This window comes from Gossypium hirsutum, chromosome D04 (assembly GCF_007990345.1).
Source record: "Gossypium hirsutum isolate 1008001.06 chromosome D04, Gossypium_hirsutum_v2.1, whole genome shotgun sequence".
Lineage (NCBI taxonomy): Eukaryota > Viridiplantae > Streptophyta > Magnoliopsida > Malvales > Malvaceae > Gossypium > Gossypium hirsutum.
Window position 1 is genome coordinate 4,816,439 of NC_053440.1, and position 18,626 is coordinate 4,835,064.

General features: G+C 32.9%; 2 protein-coding genes across 5 annotated transcripts; both read left to right on the plus strand.

Moving 5' to 3' along the window:
• The first annotated feature begins 669 nt into the window (after positions 1 to 669).
• LOC107959474 (BTB/POZ domain-containing protein At2g13690) lies at positions 670 to 6,392 on the plus strand. The gene is made up of 2 exons (XM_016895538.2): positions 670 to 1,723; positions 5,220 to 6,392. The coding sequence occupies exons 1-2, from the start codon at positions 1,007 to 1,009 to the stop codon at positions 6,156 to 6,158; spliced, it is 1,656 nt and encodes a 551-aa protein (XP_016751027.2). The 5' UTR covers positions 670 to 1,006; the 3' UTR covers positions 6,159 to 6,392.
• A 2,024-nt stretch (positions 6,393 to 8,416) lies between these two features.
• LOC107959476 (uncharacterized WD repeat-containing protein C17D11.16) lies at positions 8,417 to 14,841 on the plus strand. Of its 4 annotated transcripts, none has more exons than XM_016895540.2 (18): positions 8,417 to 8,660; positions 8,809 to 8,871; positions 8,987 to 9,139; positions 9,761 to 9,966; positions 10,168 to 10,247; positions 10,324 to 10,419; positions 11,008 to 11,131; positions 11,379 to 11,437; positions 11,538 to 11,606; positions 12,519 to 12,586; positions 12,680 to 12,776; positions 13,412 to 13,486; positions 13,623 to 13,721; positions 13,816 to 13,959; positions 14,050 to 14,079; positions 14,174 to 14,236; positions 14,321 to 14,398; positions 14,479 to 14,841. In XM_016895540.2, the coding sequence occupies exons 3-18, from the start codon at positions 9,021 to 9,023 to the stop codon at positions 14,557 to 14,559; spliced, it is 1,488 nt and encodes a 495-aa protein (XP_016751029.2). In that variant the 5' UTR covers positions 8,417 to 8,660; positions 8,809 to 8,871; positions 8,987 to 9,020; the 3' UTR covers positions 14,560 to 14,841. The 4 variants fall into 4 exon arrangements, with proteins under 4 accessions (XP_016751029.2, XP_016751031.2, XP_016751028.2 ...); XM_016895542.2 differs by lacking the exon at positions 8,809 to 8,871 and having other exon boundaries at positions 8,448 to 8,660; positions 14,479 to 14,567; positions 14,664 to 14,841; XM_016895541.2 differs by having other exon boundaries at positions 8,457 to 8,660; positions 8,822 to 8,871.
• Positions 14,842 to 18,626: the final 3,785 nt, after the last annotated feature.

Below are 18,626 nucleotides of genomic sequence, written 5' to 3' on the forward strand. Positions count from 1 at the left end.
GGGTTCGATCCTCGCATTGGGTATATAGTAACTTTAAAACTCGTGGCGAACATCTACTCCCTTAATGGGCCTACAGAATGTAAGTGATTAGTTACTGAGTTTACTCTGATAAATACCTTGAATTTCTTTTTTAAAAGATTAAGTAAGAATCACAGTTATTTTAATCTCAAATTTATATCATAAACATAAAATCTTTTTTTTTAATGTACAATGATGTTTCCTTATTGTGCTTCCTTGCTTTCTCCAAAACCTGTTTTTTGCTTAAGAAAAAAAGAATTAAAAAAAGAGATTAAAAAAGGCAGCTTACTGAAGTGAATAATTTTTAATTCAGATGGATATTCGAATTAATTAAGTTATCGATTTTTTATTTGGTTAGTTTGATTTTAATTAAATAAATTATTAAAAATATTTAAAATATAAAATTTAATTTAATAAATTGATACCAATTTGCGAGTAAACTGATTCTCTTCAATTTCTTCATATTAGTGTATACGGTCTTATTTCAATAACTATGCTGAGGGGTTAGGCTCAAACATTGGGAAGATTGGGGGACTTATTTGACATTGTCTTTTTCCAAAAAGTCTCTCATTTTTCTCTCCAAGGGAGTGAATTTTTCCACGAATTTGTCTCTCTTCTTTTTTACTCGATTATAATTTATTTTATGAAGAATGAAAAATAAAAGGATTAAATTTTTGAAAATAAGAATACAGGAACTAAATTACAAAGATATGAAGAGTACAGGGAGCTATAACATAAATTAACCTGGTTTAAAGAGTAAAAGGTTGAGGAAGGTTTTTGGCGTTGTAGTTTGTAGTAAATAAGAACATCATTCCCAAGAAAGTTAAAAGGAAACAAAATTATATAAAACCAAAACCAGCTATTGCTTTCGTTTCTCCATCTCAATAGAACTGTCTGTGAGAAACATGTTCTTCATTCTCAACTCGCCTCCTGACTCTTCATTCTCCTAACTGGGTTCTCTGACTCAGTTTCTACCATTGTTTTCATCATGGATGGTCACACTCGTCGGAGACACGGCTCTCGCCACCGATCATGGTGTTGCACCTTCAACGCACCTCCGCCGAGTCCTGAAAACCCACATTTGTCTCAGCATTACCGTACCAATAACAACAACTGCAAAACCAAACTCGGTCCGCAAAAGCCTGACTCGCTCTCTAAACTCACTACCTCCATCTCTGTTCCCAACTCGCCCCAGAGTTCCAAATCCGAGTTATCTCTCGTGGGTCGGATGGACCCGCGTCGAATCCTTTCACCCGGACGAGTCTCGCCTATAGACCACACTGATTCCCTCGAAGAAGATCGCCACTCTTCACACGCAACCCCGTCTGCCGCTGCCGTTGATTCCTTGCCCAGATCGCGATCGCAGAGTTTTCGGGCCAAAATAGAGAGTCCGGATACTCAGTCGAGTCTGGATCCTAGCCGGGTCGAAGGAGAGATAGGAGGACCGTACGATGTGAGGTTGAATTTGAAACGGAAAAATGGTGGGGTTATGGTGCTGGAGCTGAGCTCGTCGGTTTTGGCTTCGAATTCAGAAGTTTTTGCGGGTTTGATTGCAGGTTCGGCGGGGAAGAAAATGTATAGAATAGAAGTTCCTGAGGTGGAAAATTTACGGGTTTTTAAAGAAACCATTGAACTTATGTTTGAAGAAGATATAGCCAAGAGGCTCGTCAAAATTGGGGTTAATAGAGCCATTGACATTCTTGAGGTAACCCTTCTTTTATTTTCTCCTTATCCTCTTATACTGGAATATTTAGTATGTTTTGTGTACTGTAGATGTTTTAAGAAAAATTTGTTCCAAAAAGGGTTACTTTAAAATAATAACAAACTTAGGGAGAGTTCCTAATATGGACTAGCACAGTGTTACACACTTTCCCTTGGAAAATCATGAGTTCTTGTTAAAATCTAAAGTTTTTTTATGTTTCATTTTAATATTTAAACTTTAAAGATTGATATATGAAAGTTAAGAGGTTTTTATCATATAGAAAATCATAGAATATTATATTTTCTGCTGGAAACCAATGATTAGGAAGTTCTTAGTTTTATTAGAAGCATATGGTGAGCGTTGTTTCATGCTCTAATCTAACAAAACGAGGAGTTTTAAACCAAAAGACGGTATCTGATGTTCTAAGAACTTTCTCAAGATTTTTGAGACTGGGAAGCTGATTTAGGAGAACCTGGTTATTGTTATCAAGTTTCTTCTTTTCCTTTTTCCTTTCAAATCGTTCTCTAATGCTTAACTAACATGAATATCATACACTGCAGAAATTAGCAGAAGTTTTTTAATTTTATTATTATAATAGTATAACTTTGATAGCATTACTAGTATCTCCCACCCTCAGAAGTGTAAACATGCTAAGAAGGAATTATTTGTGTTTAATAAATGTAATCTAGTGGAAAATTTGGAGTCTTCTCGTGGGGGTTGGGGGGGGGGGCAAAGGTTTTTAAATGCCTTTAGGGGGCAAGAGGAAAGCAAATTTTGTCCTCCTACCTCTTAGTTATGTAATTCTATTTTAGCTAATCAAGAGTTTTAGTTTATCAGTTGTGTTTCTTATTTCCTACTCCTTACTTTTATTGCCTTGTTTTTTCTTCCTTGCTGCAATTTTCTCTATTTTCTTTGTGTTTTGTCCTTATCTAAACCTTGAAACCATAATCACTGAGCATAATTGCTGAATATTGTTCTGGAAAATTCAGTTTCCCTGTACAATACCCCAAACCTGTTGAATTTATTGTTGTTCTTGAGTCTAGGAATGTTGCTTCTTAGCTCCAGAAGCCATTGTTACCGCCTCCAATTCAAGCATTATCTCATGTAGAGTTCTTGCATGACTATTATACCAAAACCTTAAATTTTTTTAACCTTAGTCCGTCTAGAAGAATTACCAAGGCAGTTTAAGCTGAACCTAATATTCCTTATTTTGTCCTATGAGGTAGCCAACAGATAGTTCATACTCGAATGCCACTCCCTTTTTTTCTTTTTTACATATCTGATTTCGTGATCCCCTTTTGCATTTTTGCTGCATTTTACTATTTTCCAAAATCTGAAGTGCATGTTCCTAACAGTTTGATCTATACTTTACATTTTCTTTTTAAAGAACAAATTGATTCTTTAGAGGTGATTTGCTTCATGACTATGCTTTCATGGGAAAGACGAAAATTTGTTCGCTATTTGTGAATTCAGTGCATGGTGATCCAATGATGGTAGGAGAGGTAGCAGCTTAATAAATTTATCTAAAGTGATTCAGCAATGTTGAGGTGCTTGCTTAGGCTTTAAGGTGTAGCACCTGACTACAAAAGCACCTCAACCCCTATCGGGCAAGGTGCATTTGATCAGTAACACGTTTGGTGCATCTAGGTGCTTTTTCTTTTGTAAGACAGTAGGTGCAACATAGCCTATCTAATCACAGTTCTCTTTCATTTGTTCTATTATTCTATTTTATAATTTTACCTTTAATAGTGAAAGAGCGGAGCAATGTCTATCTTGTCAATGTTTGAATATCCAAAATAAATTTGGGACCATAAGGAAATCATGCTGTTAGCCATCAAATGAAGAAACAAAATTGCATCTTTTGTTGGATAAAATTGAACCAGTCTTTAGCAGTGTTGTCAAGGAATACACCTACACATTATTAGCGTCAGACAACAATAGGTCATCACACCTTTTCATGCAAGACGCATCTGATCAGGTATATATGCTTGGCACGTCTAGACATGCTTTTTTATAAGGCAATAGCATAAAAAAGTTCGTTTGATTGAAGCTCTTTGCCTTTACTGATAAAAAAAAAGGGGGATAATATTGAACTCTATTTCTCAATATTTGAGTATTCAACCACAGAAGCTAAACTGTAGAAAAGTCATGCTTATTGGTCAAGAAAAAATTGCATTTTTAAGGATAAAGTTGATCGGTCTTTAGATTTATAGTCATAAATATATATCTTAAGCTTATTTTTACACAAACACATAAAACGTATGGATGTGTATGTATTGCACCTTACTTCACTTGATCGAGTGCTTTATTTTTTTGGTGCCACCTCAGTCAATATTAGGGTTTTAGCACCTAGAATGCACCTTGCACCCTTAACAACATTGGTCCTTAGATATATGCACACATGTAGTTGTGCCTTACTTCACTCAACAAGTGCTTTTTCGCTCTTCAAGCAATATAAAGGTTATAGTGCCTCAATTAACTGTGCCCTTGATAACATTAACTTGATACATTCTGTTAGGATTTGGTGGTTTTGTTCATAATCTTTTCTGCCATATCATCTAAGCATTGGACTTGGCATGCATTTAACTTGGTTTTGAAATGGTTGCTAAGTCTATCACCTTGTCAACAATAATTATCAATCAATCGGTAAAAAGTGGGAGAAGGGAAATAGGTGCCATCACTTACTTGCTGTTAACTAAGATCACTTACTTGCTGTTAACTAAGGAGCCTGCTTCCCGTGTAGACCTATGAGAAATATGCTGCATAGAATGTTCCTATTACTTCAGAAAAGATATATGATGATGAGATTTTTATGTTAGGCCAGAGCCTGTGATAGGATAAGTTTGCTGCTCTGCTTCCCTTGGCAGGAAGGGCCTTTCCCTTGTTTGTCTTTTCTCCGTCTGTCTCTCTCTCTAACCTTCTAAACCATTATGTTCTCAGATATGAAAATTAATGTGCTTTATAGTTATACTGGTTTACTGAGAGCTATTCTTGGTTAATCAGCTTGGTACTGGAGTTGGGCATGCTACTAGATTGGATTTAGAATCCATGAGGTATGTGAACTGTCCTTGGAAGAACAGAGCTACAAGATTGGATGTCAATCTAGATGGATTGCATTTCATAAGATATACTCAATGGCTAGGTTGGCTATCTAAATTATCTATAAAAAGGGGGGAAAAAGAAGAGGAGGATGGTGACCATTTAATTTCATGGAATAAAACATAATGTTGGCATATGAAAACTTGAAATATGTTGATTTCAGTGGTTATTTCCTCCAATATACAAAACTGCAGACAATAAGAAGTTGCATCTAAAACTTGGAAGAGTAGAAATAGATGGTGAAAGATATGAAAAGTACTCTAAAAGATTGGTACTTACTGTGGTATAAACTAATATCAAGCACTTTGCTTGACGAATGCAATATGAACTTTCCGCCTCCTTTTCTATGTATTTCTATGTTTTTTCTTAAAACACTGAGATCATTTGAAACTGCTATCAGGTATCAGCTGGCATTATGTTTCGCAGAGGTGTTTCATCCTGTTTAAAGTACCTAGAAGCTGTTCCTTGGACTGAGGAAGAAGAAGAGAAATTAAGGAGCTTGTTTACAAGGTTCAAGTTTGATGAAGCAACAAGTAGAGATATGTTGGCTAGATTACATTCTCAGCAGTCAACTGATACCCTCCAAAATTTAGCCAGACACCTTGTTTCATCCATTACCACCTGCTCTGATGCCAATGCAAGAAATGAGCTGAAGTCATTGGTGAAGGGTCTCCTCTGCAAAAGTTCAGTCTATGAGAAGGAGCAACCTGACATCAACAAGGAGGATTTCTATGCTGTTTGTCAATCCTGTATGAGTGTGCTATACAACCTGTTTGAGGAGGCTTCTGATGCTATTCCCCATGAAAGAATGACCAAAAAGGAGATGGGCAAGCCTCTGATTGCACGCATCTCCAAACAGGTGGATAACATCAATTTTCTGCTGGAGATCTTGCTTGATAGACAAATGGCCGAGGAGTTTGTGGATCTGTGGGTAAATCAAGGAAATTTACTAAAACTTCATGAAAGAGCATCTCCCATGGTTAGGTATGAGCTAAGCCGCGTTTCAGCAATTTTATTCATCGCAATGGGTACAAGAAAGCTGCACTGCTGCTCAGAGGCCAGGTCAGGGCTTCTTCAAGCATGGTTTGGGCCAATGCTATTGGATTTCGGTTGGCTGCAAAGATGCAGAAAGGGACTCGACATGAAGGCATTGGAGGAAGCAATGGGTCAGTCCCTCCTTACACTTCCTTTGAAGCAACAGTATGTTCTGTTTATGGAGTGGTTCCGATGTTTCTCGAGGAATGGCAGTGAATGTCCAAATCTGAGCAAGGCCTTCCAGATTTGGTGGCGCAGATCTTTTCTTAGGGGCTCTGAAACACATGCTGTTGAATCTAGGTAACTCCAAGTAATATTCTTTTAATCTTTTGGTGCCCATTTTGTGTGTGAAATTAGCATTAGTGTAGAGCATGAAAGATTCATAAATATGTGGAAGGGATCAATAATGTGGAATCTATATGGAATTGTTGTAAGAGGAAACTTGTATCCTATATTCTGCCAAACAATCTTTATGCTCACAAGGATGCCTTTGTCAAGTAGAGTAAGAAATTAAATAGCATGCAGAATTTTATAGTTTGATCGAAGGACTAAGGTTGCTTAGGATTTATATTTGATTTCTTTGATTTCCTTTCAATTTTTTCCCACCCTTTTAAACTGGTATTGGGCTGACCTTACCAATTAAAATAACCAGGATTTACCATAGTTTGTATTATGGTGATCAATGTTTCCAAAATTTTAGCACAGGGAGGTTCAAGACATGTTTGCCATCACAGATTCAGTCTCTTGCTTAATTAAATAGTGCAATGATAACCATTGCAAATTCACTTGAATTAAATATTGTACACAAACTGTCCAAGTTGTAACGGAAGTGATATTTTGGTGATATTTGAATTCACACCAATTAGATTAATAAAATCTTAAATTTATCAATCAATTAAAGTTTCATTTTTGATGTATTTTATACATTTTTATTTTAATATTGTACATATTTCATGCGTTATTATGATTTATTAATTTTAAACCATACATTTCATTGTTTATTGTATGTTTCTTTTAAACATGCATTTGTGTTTTAAATCGGTTGGTTTCCACACGTATACGTGTGATAAGATTTTTAGTAATATATTAAGCGTTTAATTGAGTTGGTTTCATGCAAGTAATTCAGTTGGATAATAAGTAATATATTATCATTTTACGAACTAAATCATATGTTTATAATAGTGTTTTTGTTATTTTATATCTTTTATATAATAAAAAGAAAAATATACACAATAAATTTGAACTCAAAACACTATCATTTTCTAATTTCTTATAATACAATTTTAAATAAAATCTTATATTTTATAATAATTTTTTATAAATACTTATTATATAATTTTATTTTTTACCCAAAGTTAATAATACTACTATTAAATTGACTTAGTTTTACCCTTTAAGCGACATTCCTATTTTATTTTATTTGTTGAAGTAAAACAGCGTGGGGTAGCTAGAAATATAGGTGGTAATATATTACAGGGAATATCGTCGGTAAAACCCATGTGGTGGTCTCTGAGTCCCACATCTAAGCCTTTTTGGTTATTTATTTATTTGATCCATCAGACATTTTGGTTGTTTCCGTGTATTATGGATTTTATTTTTAATTAATCGAATCTTGTTTGTTAGTAGTTTTTGAAATGTTATAGCAAATTTTAATTATTTATACAATAATTGATTGTATATTTTATAAACAATATATTTATATTAATTACAATTATTATGATAAAAAAGAAGAGAAAAATATTGAAGAGTTTAATTTACAATATTTTAATTTTTGTCATTTGCATTCATTTTTTAATGATGATTACAAATTTTTATTGAGAATTATCATAATAATTGATATATTTAATTATATTTATTAATCATAATTCTGTAAATTAAATATGATATAAATGCTTTAATTATTATTTTTAAATTGTTAAATCAATTACTATATTTCAATTATAATAAAAAATTCAAATAAAAAATTAAAATAATTAATTAAAATAATTAAATACAAAATTAATTAAAAATTAAACGTGTAAAATTACCTACAACTTATATCACATATATTAGTTTAAATAAAATTATTTGACGAACAGTTAATTGACAACTTTTTTTTAATTAAATAAACTACACTAGATTATGGTACATCCAATAATGTAAATTCATATAAGGAAATAAAATGTGACTTTGGTTGAAATGTTAAGTCGAAATAGTGAAGATTATAATATCTAAAGTTAAAATCATATAATTCCTATAATACGTATGCATTTTTTTTAAGATTTATCAAATATAAAAAAAAAACATGAACGCCATGTGATGACCTGATGGTCAAGGGGTTTACCGCTTCAAGTGTGGCATGAGTTTAAGCTGCGCTAGTCGTATCGATTGTTTAAGTTTACCCTGTTATTGTAATTCAAAAAAATATATAAAAAAACGTAAATAATATTTTTTTTTTTGCTTTTTAGTAATTTTAATCAATCCAATCCTTGATATATCTGTTAAGTATTAAATATTAAAAATAAAATAGTATGATATAATTTAAACCCTAAAAACCCAACCCATAACTTCAATTCCAAAAACCCAACCCAATAATACATTAATCCAGTAGCAACGATGAAAATTCCATCAACCCTAACCTTTGTGTTCCGTGTTGCGCGCCTCTATCACTTGCACTTCTCCCTCCCTTCTACCCTTAACTGCATTCATTCTTCATTCCTGTAGCTTCGGTTGTCAACCCACAGCAGTTGCCTCTTCCTTTTTGATCCTCCTTTCGCTCTCGCAAGTGTCGGTGTCGGCTTGCTGCCAACTGCGTCAGCCACTCAAGGTATTCCTTTTTTTCATTCTTATAACTAAAGACGCTGCTGTATTTTAATTAGTTTTTAATTCGAGTTAAATGATTTTGAACAAGTTAGTAGTTCAGTTTTCAAAAATTTTAAATCGAATAAATAGCTGCTATTCTGTTACACTGTTAGTCTGAACTTCTAGGCACAAAGAAGAACCTGTTTCAACTCCCTTTCCTCCTGATTTTTATTTCGGTAATCTGCTTAACTTGTTCGTATCGTTCCATTTATTAGCTATTGCCTATTTCTCTCTTGTTCTTAAAAAATTTATGTTCTGCTTCTTTTGTTCTTTTTTTTTTTATCGTTACAGACAATTTATTTAGATAAAGACGAAAGTGTGAAATATGATATCGGCAATTGCATGGGTGCCGAAAGGGGCAGCAAAGGCTGAACCAATAGTGGCCGACTTACCTTCCAAAGAAGAAATCGAAGAGATGATCAATTCCGGTGCCTTAGATAGAAGGTACACTTTGGCTTTGCTGCTCAAAATCGTAAACTGATTAAAGTATATAACACATATTCAAGCTCAAACCCTCATAATTGTTTTCATTCCTCTCTTCCCTCGACTACGTGGCTTTCCCCCCCCCCCCCCCAATTTAAGACCAGAGAACCAGCCTCCTTCACAATCCCTTCCTCTTTCTAGCCACTCCTTTCCTCCTTCGCTCCAGTTTCTGTTGTTGGCAACTGGCTCCTTGTTCCCATTGCCTTCCTCTTCAAGTAATATTTTACTTTCCCATTGACCAATGGTTTCCAACACTGGTAGTTGAGTGCTTAGGTGTTAGGGGCTTTGGGGTTTTGTCTTTTGTAATGGCATGAGTGTGGAAGACCAAGGGAGTAGGGGTGCTTGTGAAATAAATGAACCAGTCACAGTTATGTCAGTTTGGTTATTTTTAGTTACCATACCTGAGTTGGCTGTTTGGTTATCCTTAAGTTAATCGGTTGTATTAGTTTTTTTGAAATTTATAGGAATAAGCAAAACGAAATGAATGCTCTCTCAGCCTCTATCAATTTAGGTATTGAAAGTGAGTTCACTAGCGTTAAAGAATTAGCTTCATGCAGCCTTCTGATGGTCTTGTTTATACAGTGAAGATAATGGTGATAATGGAAGTGAGGATGAAGATGAAGATATGGTCGCTGAAGCTGAAAAGCAAACTGGGGATATAGCCCAAGCACTTGCTGTGGCAGAGGCTCTTGGAAAAACTTCCAAGAACAAGTCAGGGACACAGCTGGAGGATCTTACAGATGGGTTGAAAGAACTTGACATGGAAAATTATGATGAAGAGGATGATGGTATCTTTGCTTGGATGATCTATTGGTTTTATTTGCTTCTTCCATTTGTTTTTTTGTTGTTGGAATGGAACACATGTAGTTTATCATGAAACATTTCCAAACTGTAGAGTTTGATATTAATTGTGCCAGGCAATGCCTTGCCGTGTGTGCTTTTTTTTTTTTAATGTATCTAATGAAGCATCTAACCATTCTTGCTGTCAGGTATTGAGTTATTTAGCAAGGGGCTTGGTGACCTTTACTACCCAAGCAATGAAATGGATCCATTTTTGAAGGATCAGGATGTAAGAATGAGAACTTCCTTATTTTTTGACATCCTTTTTATAACTTCTTCAGCTTCTGATGCTAGACAATTTTTAGGATGATGATTCTGAAGAGGTTGAGGACATGACTATTAGACCCATGGATTCTGTTATAGTTTGTGCACGCACTGAAGATGATGTTAGCCATCTTGAGGTATATTGGATCTCTTTCTCTCTCTCTTTACATACATATCATAGTTGCTCGGACTTGGCAAAAGTAAGGAAAATCCCTGTTGACACAACAGGACCCTTGATAGGATCTGGGATCTGTGTCTAACGCAGCTAAAATCTTTGGACTCATCTTCATCCTTTGATTTGCTCCCCAAAGTTAAGTCAACTAGAGATCTCTAGACCAGTTTTACCCTTGTGTGTAAGGGGGGAGAAAGGTGAGAAAACATTGGAATTCCAAAGAGAAAAAAACTAGAAAGCAATGTGCCAAGAAAAAGCTATGCCAAGAAAAACATTGGAATGCCAGTCAAATTTCCTTAAATAAGTAATTAATTATATTGTACCAAAATATATTTGTAAACAAGTCCACAGACCAGTGTCCTATCAAACCCTTTTATGTTGTTACCCCGTGTTTTAAGTTCAATGTGATTGATGAGTCAGACATCTAGACACAAACCGGCATCTGACACCTATGCTGGAGTCTGAGCAACATAGATGTTATATATGTCAATCATTCGCAAAAAGCTCATACACAAAACATGCTAGGCATTCATTGTGCTCTATTATTGTACAGGTTTGGATATATGAGGATTTGGATGAAGGTGATTCAAACATGTATGTTCACCATGATGTTATCATTTCAGCATTTCCCCTTTGTACTGCATGGCTTGACTGCCCAATTAGAGGGGGAGAAAAAGGTTAGACATTTCTGTTTTTGTGGGTATTGAAGTTGTGTGTTTAGACATGCAATTCCAAGTACTTAAATTCAGGCATGTTTTGTTCAACTTATAAACCCCAATTTCCTGCTGCTTTAGCTTAAGTGAACATGGTTGCATGTTGGTATATATATTTTGAAATCTTAGAAATAGTAATCATTCACCTATATGTTCCCATGTTTAATAGTTGCTGATTCACATGCTTCCGCTTGTCCTTTTCTTGTTGCAGGGAATTTTGTGGCAGTTGGTTCAATGGAGCCATCAATAGAAATATGGGACCTTGACATTGTATGTTATTGCAAATGTTAGTCTTACTTAGCTTATAGGTAATAGTGTGGCCGAATGATGAATTTATTCAAAATCCCTTATCATATTTTACTTTTCTCAGATCGATGAAGTACAACCATGTTTAGTATTAGGTGGCACTGTGGAGAAGAAGACAAAGAAAGGAAAGAAGGTTTGCGACTGAATTCCTTCCTGATTTATTGCCTTTAAAACTTTATCAGCTTTGCCTTCTGTCGAAACTTCAAAAGCTTAGTGGAAATACACACGTACACTCACACATTGGTTTTGATTGTGAATTATACTTTTTGCTCCTGGATTTCTGAATGGATGTTTGAGTTGACTGCAGTGAATATGACAAAGAATTATCTACTATTATTGTATGCAATTCAAATGATTATTTACTATTATTGATTTTGTCATATGATCCTCATAATATGACCGCATTCCGGCAGTCTTTCCCTTTACGACACTTTTGACAAACACCACTTTAGGTGCCTAAATGAATTTCATCATGTAATAGAGCGGAGAGTAGTTAAAAGAAGGTCAGGTGGTTGTGCTATAGTGGTGTGCTTGTGAATGAATGTTTTTGGATAGAGCTTGGTTAAAGCTTTCAATGCCTGTAGAATCAAGAATATGGCACTGTTATCATGAACCAATAAGCTTTTTACCCTCTTCCATGCCCTTTTTCTTTTATGATCAATTTTCAATCCTAAGCTTAGAGGATTGACATCATATTATCCATCCTGACTTAGTTATGAGGGGGTCCTAAACAAAATCATCTCAGTGTTGTGATGGTGGTATGGTTTAAGCCCTTGTTACTTTGTCATAAAACTTGGTGTGGGTCCTTTCCTTCTTTATTTGTTGTTGAGCTTGTTTGCTAGTCTATTTGGTTTTGATGATGGAGTTTGACTTGAAATAAAATGGTATTTATGCTATATATATGGCTTTTGATGTGATAGGAAATTAAGTTATTTTTTTTCTCCTTTTCTATCTGAAATCTATTAAATTACACCAGTTGGCTAATATTTTATTTGAGAAAAGCAACTTATTATTTATTTCACTTGTTTGCCTTGCTTTGCATTAGAAACCAAAATACAAGGATGGCAGTCATACTGGTGCTGTTCTTGGTCTAGCTTGGAACAAGGAATACAGGTAATTTTGATCTTTCATTTTTCGCCTGTTCTTGCTCTAAAAGGAAACTTATAATGAAATTACTTCTTACACTTTACTTTTTTTTTCTAAAAGGAATATCCTCGCTAGTGCAAGTGCTGACAAACAAGTTAAGATTTGGGATGTTGCTGCTGGAAAATGCAACATAACAATGGAACATCATGAAGGCAAGGTAAGAATTGAGCTTTGGTAGCACCATAGAAATCGTCTTCCAATTATATTTGGATTAGGCATTGAAAGAAAACAAATATCTTTCTGCACGTTGAAATGCATATGTCCTCTGTATTGTTTCAATCTAGCTTTCATCTCCAGAGCTTCTTTTAGTGGCATGTTGCATAGATATTGCCTATGCAACTGTTAGATGAAAATTTATGAATTTAAAGCAATTGAATGAATATTATCTATAAAAAGGTTCGGTCAAGCTAATTCTGGGTTATATTTGACAAATCACCAGTCTTTTCCTGTCACCAACTTTTCTTTTGTTATAACAAGCATTGATAATGGAGCAATTCCCATGCATGATACCTGCTGATTTTATCTTTTTTATAAAGCATTAATAGATGTTAAATCAAAAGATGTTTTGAACCGCACCAAGCAGGTAGCTGTGAAGTTTGCTTATTCTTTGTGGTTGTGCATGCATTATTTGTTCTTCATTATTTAGATTGTTGTAAAATATTATATGGAAATCTCCACTGTAATTTTGACTTCTATACAATTTCAGTTGTAACTTGTAACTACTTAATTGATATTGAATGTTGCTATTAATTGTTGCTCTAAATTGAAATTTCTTCTTTGTGTACTCTGTAGGTTCAAGCAGTTGCATGGAATCATCATGTGCCACAAGTTCTTCTTAGTGGATCGTTTGATCGTTCAGTTGTAATGGTAATTGAACTATTCATTTGCATAAATTTGTGCATGCTTTCAGCTACTGACGAAGTAATTTGTGTTCAGTTTTTCACCTTTAATTGCTTTCAAGGTAGTCAGACTTCATCACTTTTACCATGGTTATATGTTGCAGAAAGATGGAAGAGTGCCCACTCATTCCGGTTTTAAGTGGTCGGTGACTGCTGAGGTTGAATGTTTGGCATGGGATCCGCACACTGAGTACTCATTTGTGGTTCGTGCTTTGTGCTTCAGCCTTTTACTTGGGGCTACATGAAGGCTATGCTTTGGTAATTGGATGCTTATTGAAATATTTAAGTTTTGATCAGGTGAGTCTTGAAGATGGTACAATCAGAGGATATGATATTCGAGCTGCCAAGTCTGATCCATCTTCCGAGTCAAAACCAAGTTTCATTCTCCATGCTCACGACAAAGCTGCTTGCACCCTTTCATATAATCCTGCAGCACCAAATGTATGAACCTATCTCTCCTCCACTCATTCCTTGGTCAGGTTATAATCACATATTTCTGGTGCATGACATTTCTTTTAATTTTTCTAACAGCTTCTTGCAACTGGTTCCATGGATAAAATGGTAAATAACGGTTTTCTTTTAGGATTTTTGATATATTGTGGAAAGTTATAAATATTGTTTATGTGGTTTTATTGGTCGATCTTCATTTGCGTAGGTAAAACTTTGGGATTTGTCAAACAATCAACCTTCATGTGTGGCGTCCAAGAATCCTAAAGCTGTAAGTGTGATTTATAGGAAACCATACATGTGGGGTTTTTATTATAACTGCAATGTCTCAAAACTTTGTTGTGGATGTTATTAGGGAGCTGTCTTCTCCATTTCCTTCTCACAAGATAATCCCTTTTGTCTGGCTATTGGAGGCTCAAAGGGAAAACTAGGAGTGAGTGGAAAAATCTTTAAATATTATGTTCTACTGTTACCGAAATTCTGTAAAAACATTAATCATTTACAATCATGCAGGTTTGGGATACATTAACCGAGACAGCCGTGTCTGGAAAGTTCGGGAGCTACAGCCAACAGCCAAACAGACCGAAAGCTTAACTCGAAAGGTGAAAGTTTGTATTGTTTCTTTGAGAGTTGGTATTTATAATGAGGATGAGTTTGGCTTTCCTAGTTTTGAGATCATGATGTTATTTTGTTTTTAGGGAGTATATAATGTAGTCAAAGTTTTCTATTTGGTGATTTTAATGATGCAAAGGTGAAATGGTGAGAAAATACAGAGGAAATGAATGTGTTGGTTTGAGGTAGAAAGGATCTGCAATTGCTTTCAATTTTGTTGTTTCATATCCAATTAATTTATGAAAGATATCAATTAAACCTTGAGATTCAAATTTCATTATCTTTATATTTAAATTGCTGCTTGCTTGATAAATAATAATTAAAGTTGATTATATATTATTTCTTTGTTTCTAGCCACACTTTAATATCCTTAATTGCTATTTATTTTTGGCTTAATTCACTAATTGACTCTTCAACTATACTTGTTTTTGTTGCTATGCATTTTTTTTCCTAACAAAGACATGACATGTGGGATTGTTAACTAAAAAAATATATATCTTTATCTAGATATATAGAAAATTCAGAAAAAAAATATATTATTAAAACTGAAAATTATGAAAGTGGGAAATTCATTAATTCCATGAAATATTGGGTAATTTGTGATCGTCATAGTGGTTTTCTAGATATTTGTTCTTCAATTGCAAATTTAAAATTAAAATGTTCAAGTTTACAAAATTTACCAAAATTTCAATTAAAAAATTATTTACAGCAATTTAAGAATTTTAGTGTACAAAAGGCAATTTCTTTCTAAAAAAACATCAGTATAACACATCCAAACAAATTTTGGCACAAGTAAGCGAAAGAGCCTCAAAAATTGGAGAGTCCCTTCAACAAGTGGAGTTAATAAATGGTGAACAAGGTCCAATAAATCATCTTTCTATTTATGGCCAAGCTCTAAATATTTTCCTCCATAATGAGAGATAATTAGCAGAGGCAATGGTGATGATGCAATGTTCAATAAAACCTACCAATCTTTACTCATCTTTTTGCTGCTACTAGGGATTAGATTAGGGAGGCCTGCATGTGGTAGATATGAGCTTTAGGTTAGGTTTTTTAATAATATAATATGTTTTTTTATTTGATAAATTTATTTTATTATTTAAATATTCAAATAATTAAATTGGGTGAATTTTTTTTTTAACTTTATAATAATTCGATTCTGTAATTATCAAATTAGACCAAAAAATTTAAATATCAAAATAGAAAAATAAATATATTCTAAGAGTGAAGTCGTTAATCAAGTCTTCATTTAAATTTTCAAATAAATACTTAAAAGTATTTATTATACGTCTTTAAAACTACTTTAAGGTGCTTAATTCTATTTTTTGTCAATGGATCATTTGATGCGGTGATAAATGATTTATTTAACAGTTTTTATGAACAATTTCATTATAGATTTTGATTATACCCACTCTTTTTGACAGTGTTTAGAATTACTCATAATCTCTACTCAACTCTTATATGGTAGGATAATATGCTTTAACACGCTCACAGTCACACTCACGTCCTCATCGAGTTAAGACTCAATCGGCTTATTTTACCCGTTATTATTATCTAAATCGAAACATGTATTAAACTAAAATCTGTCTTAATTCTTATTAGTAATAAATAAGTTGCTTTAATTTCAAGTTTGACAATTTGTATAATATTAAAAGATGATTAGAAGGCGAATAATGTAAAGATGGTGATGAGGTAGGAATAATGATGTCATCCTCAAAGATTTAGGCCCACAATACTGAAGGTGAACCTATACAGCTCATTTGCCCCTCCTTTATAAATATGATCATATTGTTTAAGAAAGTGGGCCCAAAATATTTGAACCACATGTTTGTTAAAAAGGGGTAATGTAATGTATAATCGAAGCCACCATCGTTGCACATGCCATTGGAATTTCTCTTGCAAAGGATTATGCAACACAGTCCATGTTTACTCTACATAATCCATACTTCACCATCTTCAATTAAGTGGTAGTTGTTATTGTTTCATATTTCAGTTTTAAGTCCTTTATGGGTTGTCTTAGTTAGGGGTGAACGTTCAATCAGATCGAGTCGAATCGAATGAAAAATTTTCGAGTTAATTGAGTTGACAAATCCTATTTTATCATCCTAACTCGATTCGATCAAATCAGGAGAATTTGTTTAAGTTCAATTAAAAAATTAAGCTTGTCAAATTAAAACCTTGTTACAATATAATTAATTTCATGTTAGAGCACAAAAATTTTAAAAATTTCTTCAGAGCAAAATAATAATAAAAACAAGATACGTTAGTATGATAAACTTAAATTATTAATTAACTTATTTAGGTCCCAAAAAATTATTATTTTAACTTTCTTTATATATTCTTTAAAAAAATTTAAAATATTTAAAAATTATAAATGTTGGAATTTTTATAAATATTTCGAATTTTTAAAAAATATTTTGAATTCTTTTTTTGTATTTTTTGTTGAGAGAGACCAATTTGCTCATTTTCAAAATTGATAGGGACCAAAAAAGTATTTATACCAATCTGTTATTCGAATTGTAAAATTCAACTCTACTCATACTCGAAACTCAAATTGCTTATTTGAGTTGACTCGAATAACTCAATTAATTAAATCACAGTTCGAATTTTTTTTCGATTTTCTCGAATCAAATCGAATTGAATTTTGCTCACCCCTGCTCTTAATTAATTAGTTTGCTAGTTAAGTTATTTATTCAGGTTAATTATTGACTTAGCTATTTAGTTGAATGAAATAATTGAATATATTGAAACTGGTATCATATATATATATTAAAACCTTATATCTATAAAATGAAAAAAAAAATGTGTAGGAAAAATAGGAAAATTATATTTTATAAATATGGTACCAAAAAGGGAGAACCCATAAACTAAATTATGTCAATATGTAAGAAAATAATTAGGGGTCAAAGATTAAGTTGTAAGATATTAATTAAATACAAAATTATGTAATAATTCCAATATGTAAATTCTATATATAATTTTATAATATAATTAACTAGTTTTATTTAGTTTTATTTATAAAATTTTATTACTTTAATAAAATATGTATATTGTTTTCATCAATCTATATTCAAGGTCACTTAATTATTAGTAAGTTTACATTTTGATCACTCAATTTCAATACAAGATGACGTGGGTTCGGGTGTTGTAAAGAGCATTGTTCTCATATTTATAAGTTGGGGAGAGACTATAGGTAATTCTAGGTATTATATCAAAAAGAAAAAAAAATATGATCAGTGATCAAAATATATAATGAAATTATTTTAAAAAGTGATAATTTTTATATATAATATATTTATAATAAAGATTATCATAATTAATGACTGGAAAGCTGAAACATGCAAAACATCATAGGAAACATCAGTCAACTTCAGGGAGGCTGGCAGCGGTCCCGGCTCTCTTAAAATGGAAATTTTTTCATTTAAACCTTTTAAAATTTTTAAAATTTTAAATTAGTAAAGATAAAATTATACATTGACCCCTTAAAAATGATAAAAATTTGATTTAATCCTTAAATTATGTTAAATTAAGTAGAATACATTAAACCCTCAAAACAATAGAATATATTAAGTTACAAATTTGATTTTAGAAGATTGTTTTGGATTATGTTAAGTTTGAAGTTTGATTTTCGTTAATTGATAAATTTTGTGTTAATAATGTTTTATTAAATTTCATATTTCGAGTTAGATTGGCCAGAATTAAATTATATATTTTAATGAGAGTTAAAATATAAAATTTTAATTTTAATAGATTATATCTTTATATTTTTTAAAAGATTAAATTAAAATTGTATCTTTTTTTAGACCAAATATTGTAAAACTTAAAGTGTCAAAAGTAAAACTTTACATTTTAGGGGGATGAGGCCCCTTCAACCTAGACCTGTTTATGGCCCGGTCTAAAAAGTGGGAGGGTTTGAGTAAAAATATATGCCTGAAAAATGAGATTGGACAAAAAAAACAAGGCTCATTTAGAAAATAGGTCAGGGCTTAGATAAGGCTTTTTGGCTCGAGCCTAGCTCGAATATTCAAAAAAAAAAAAGATTGTTGTTT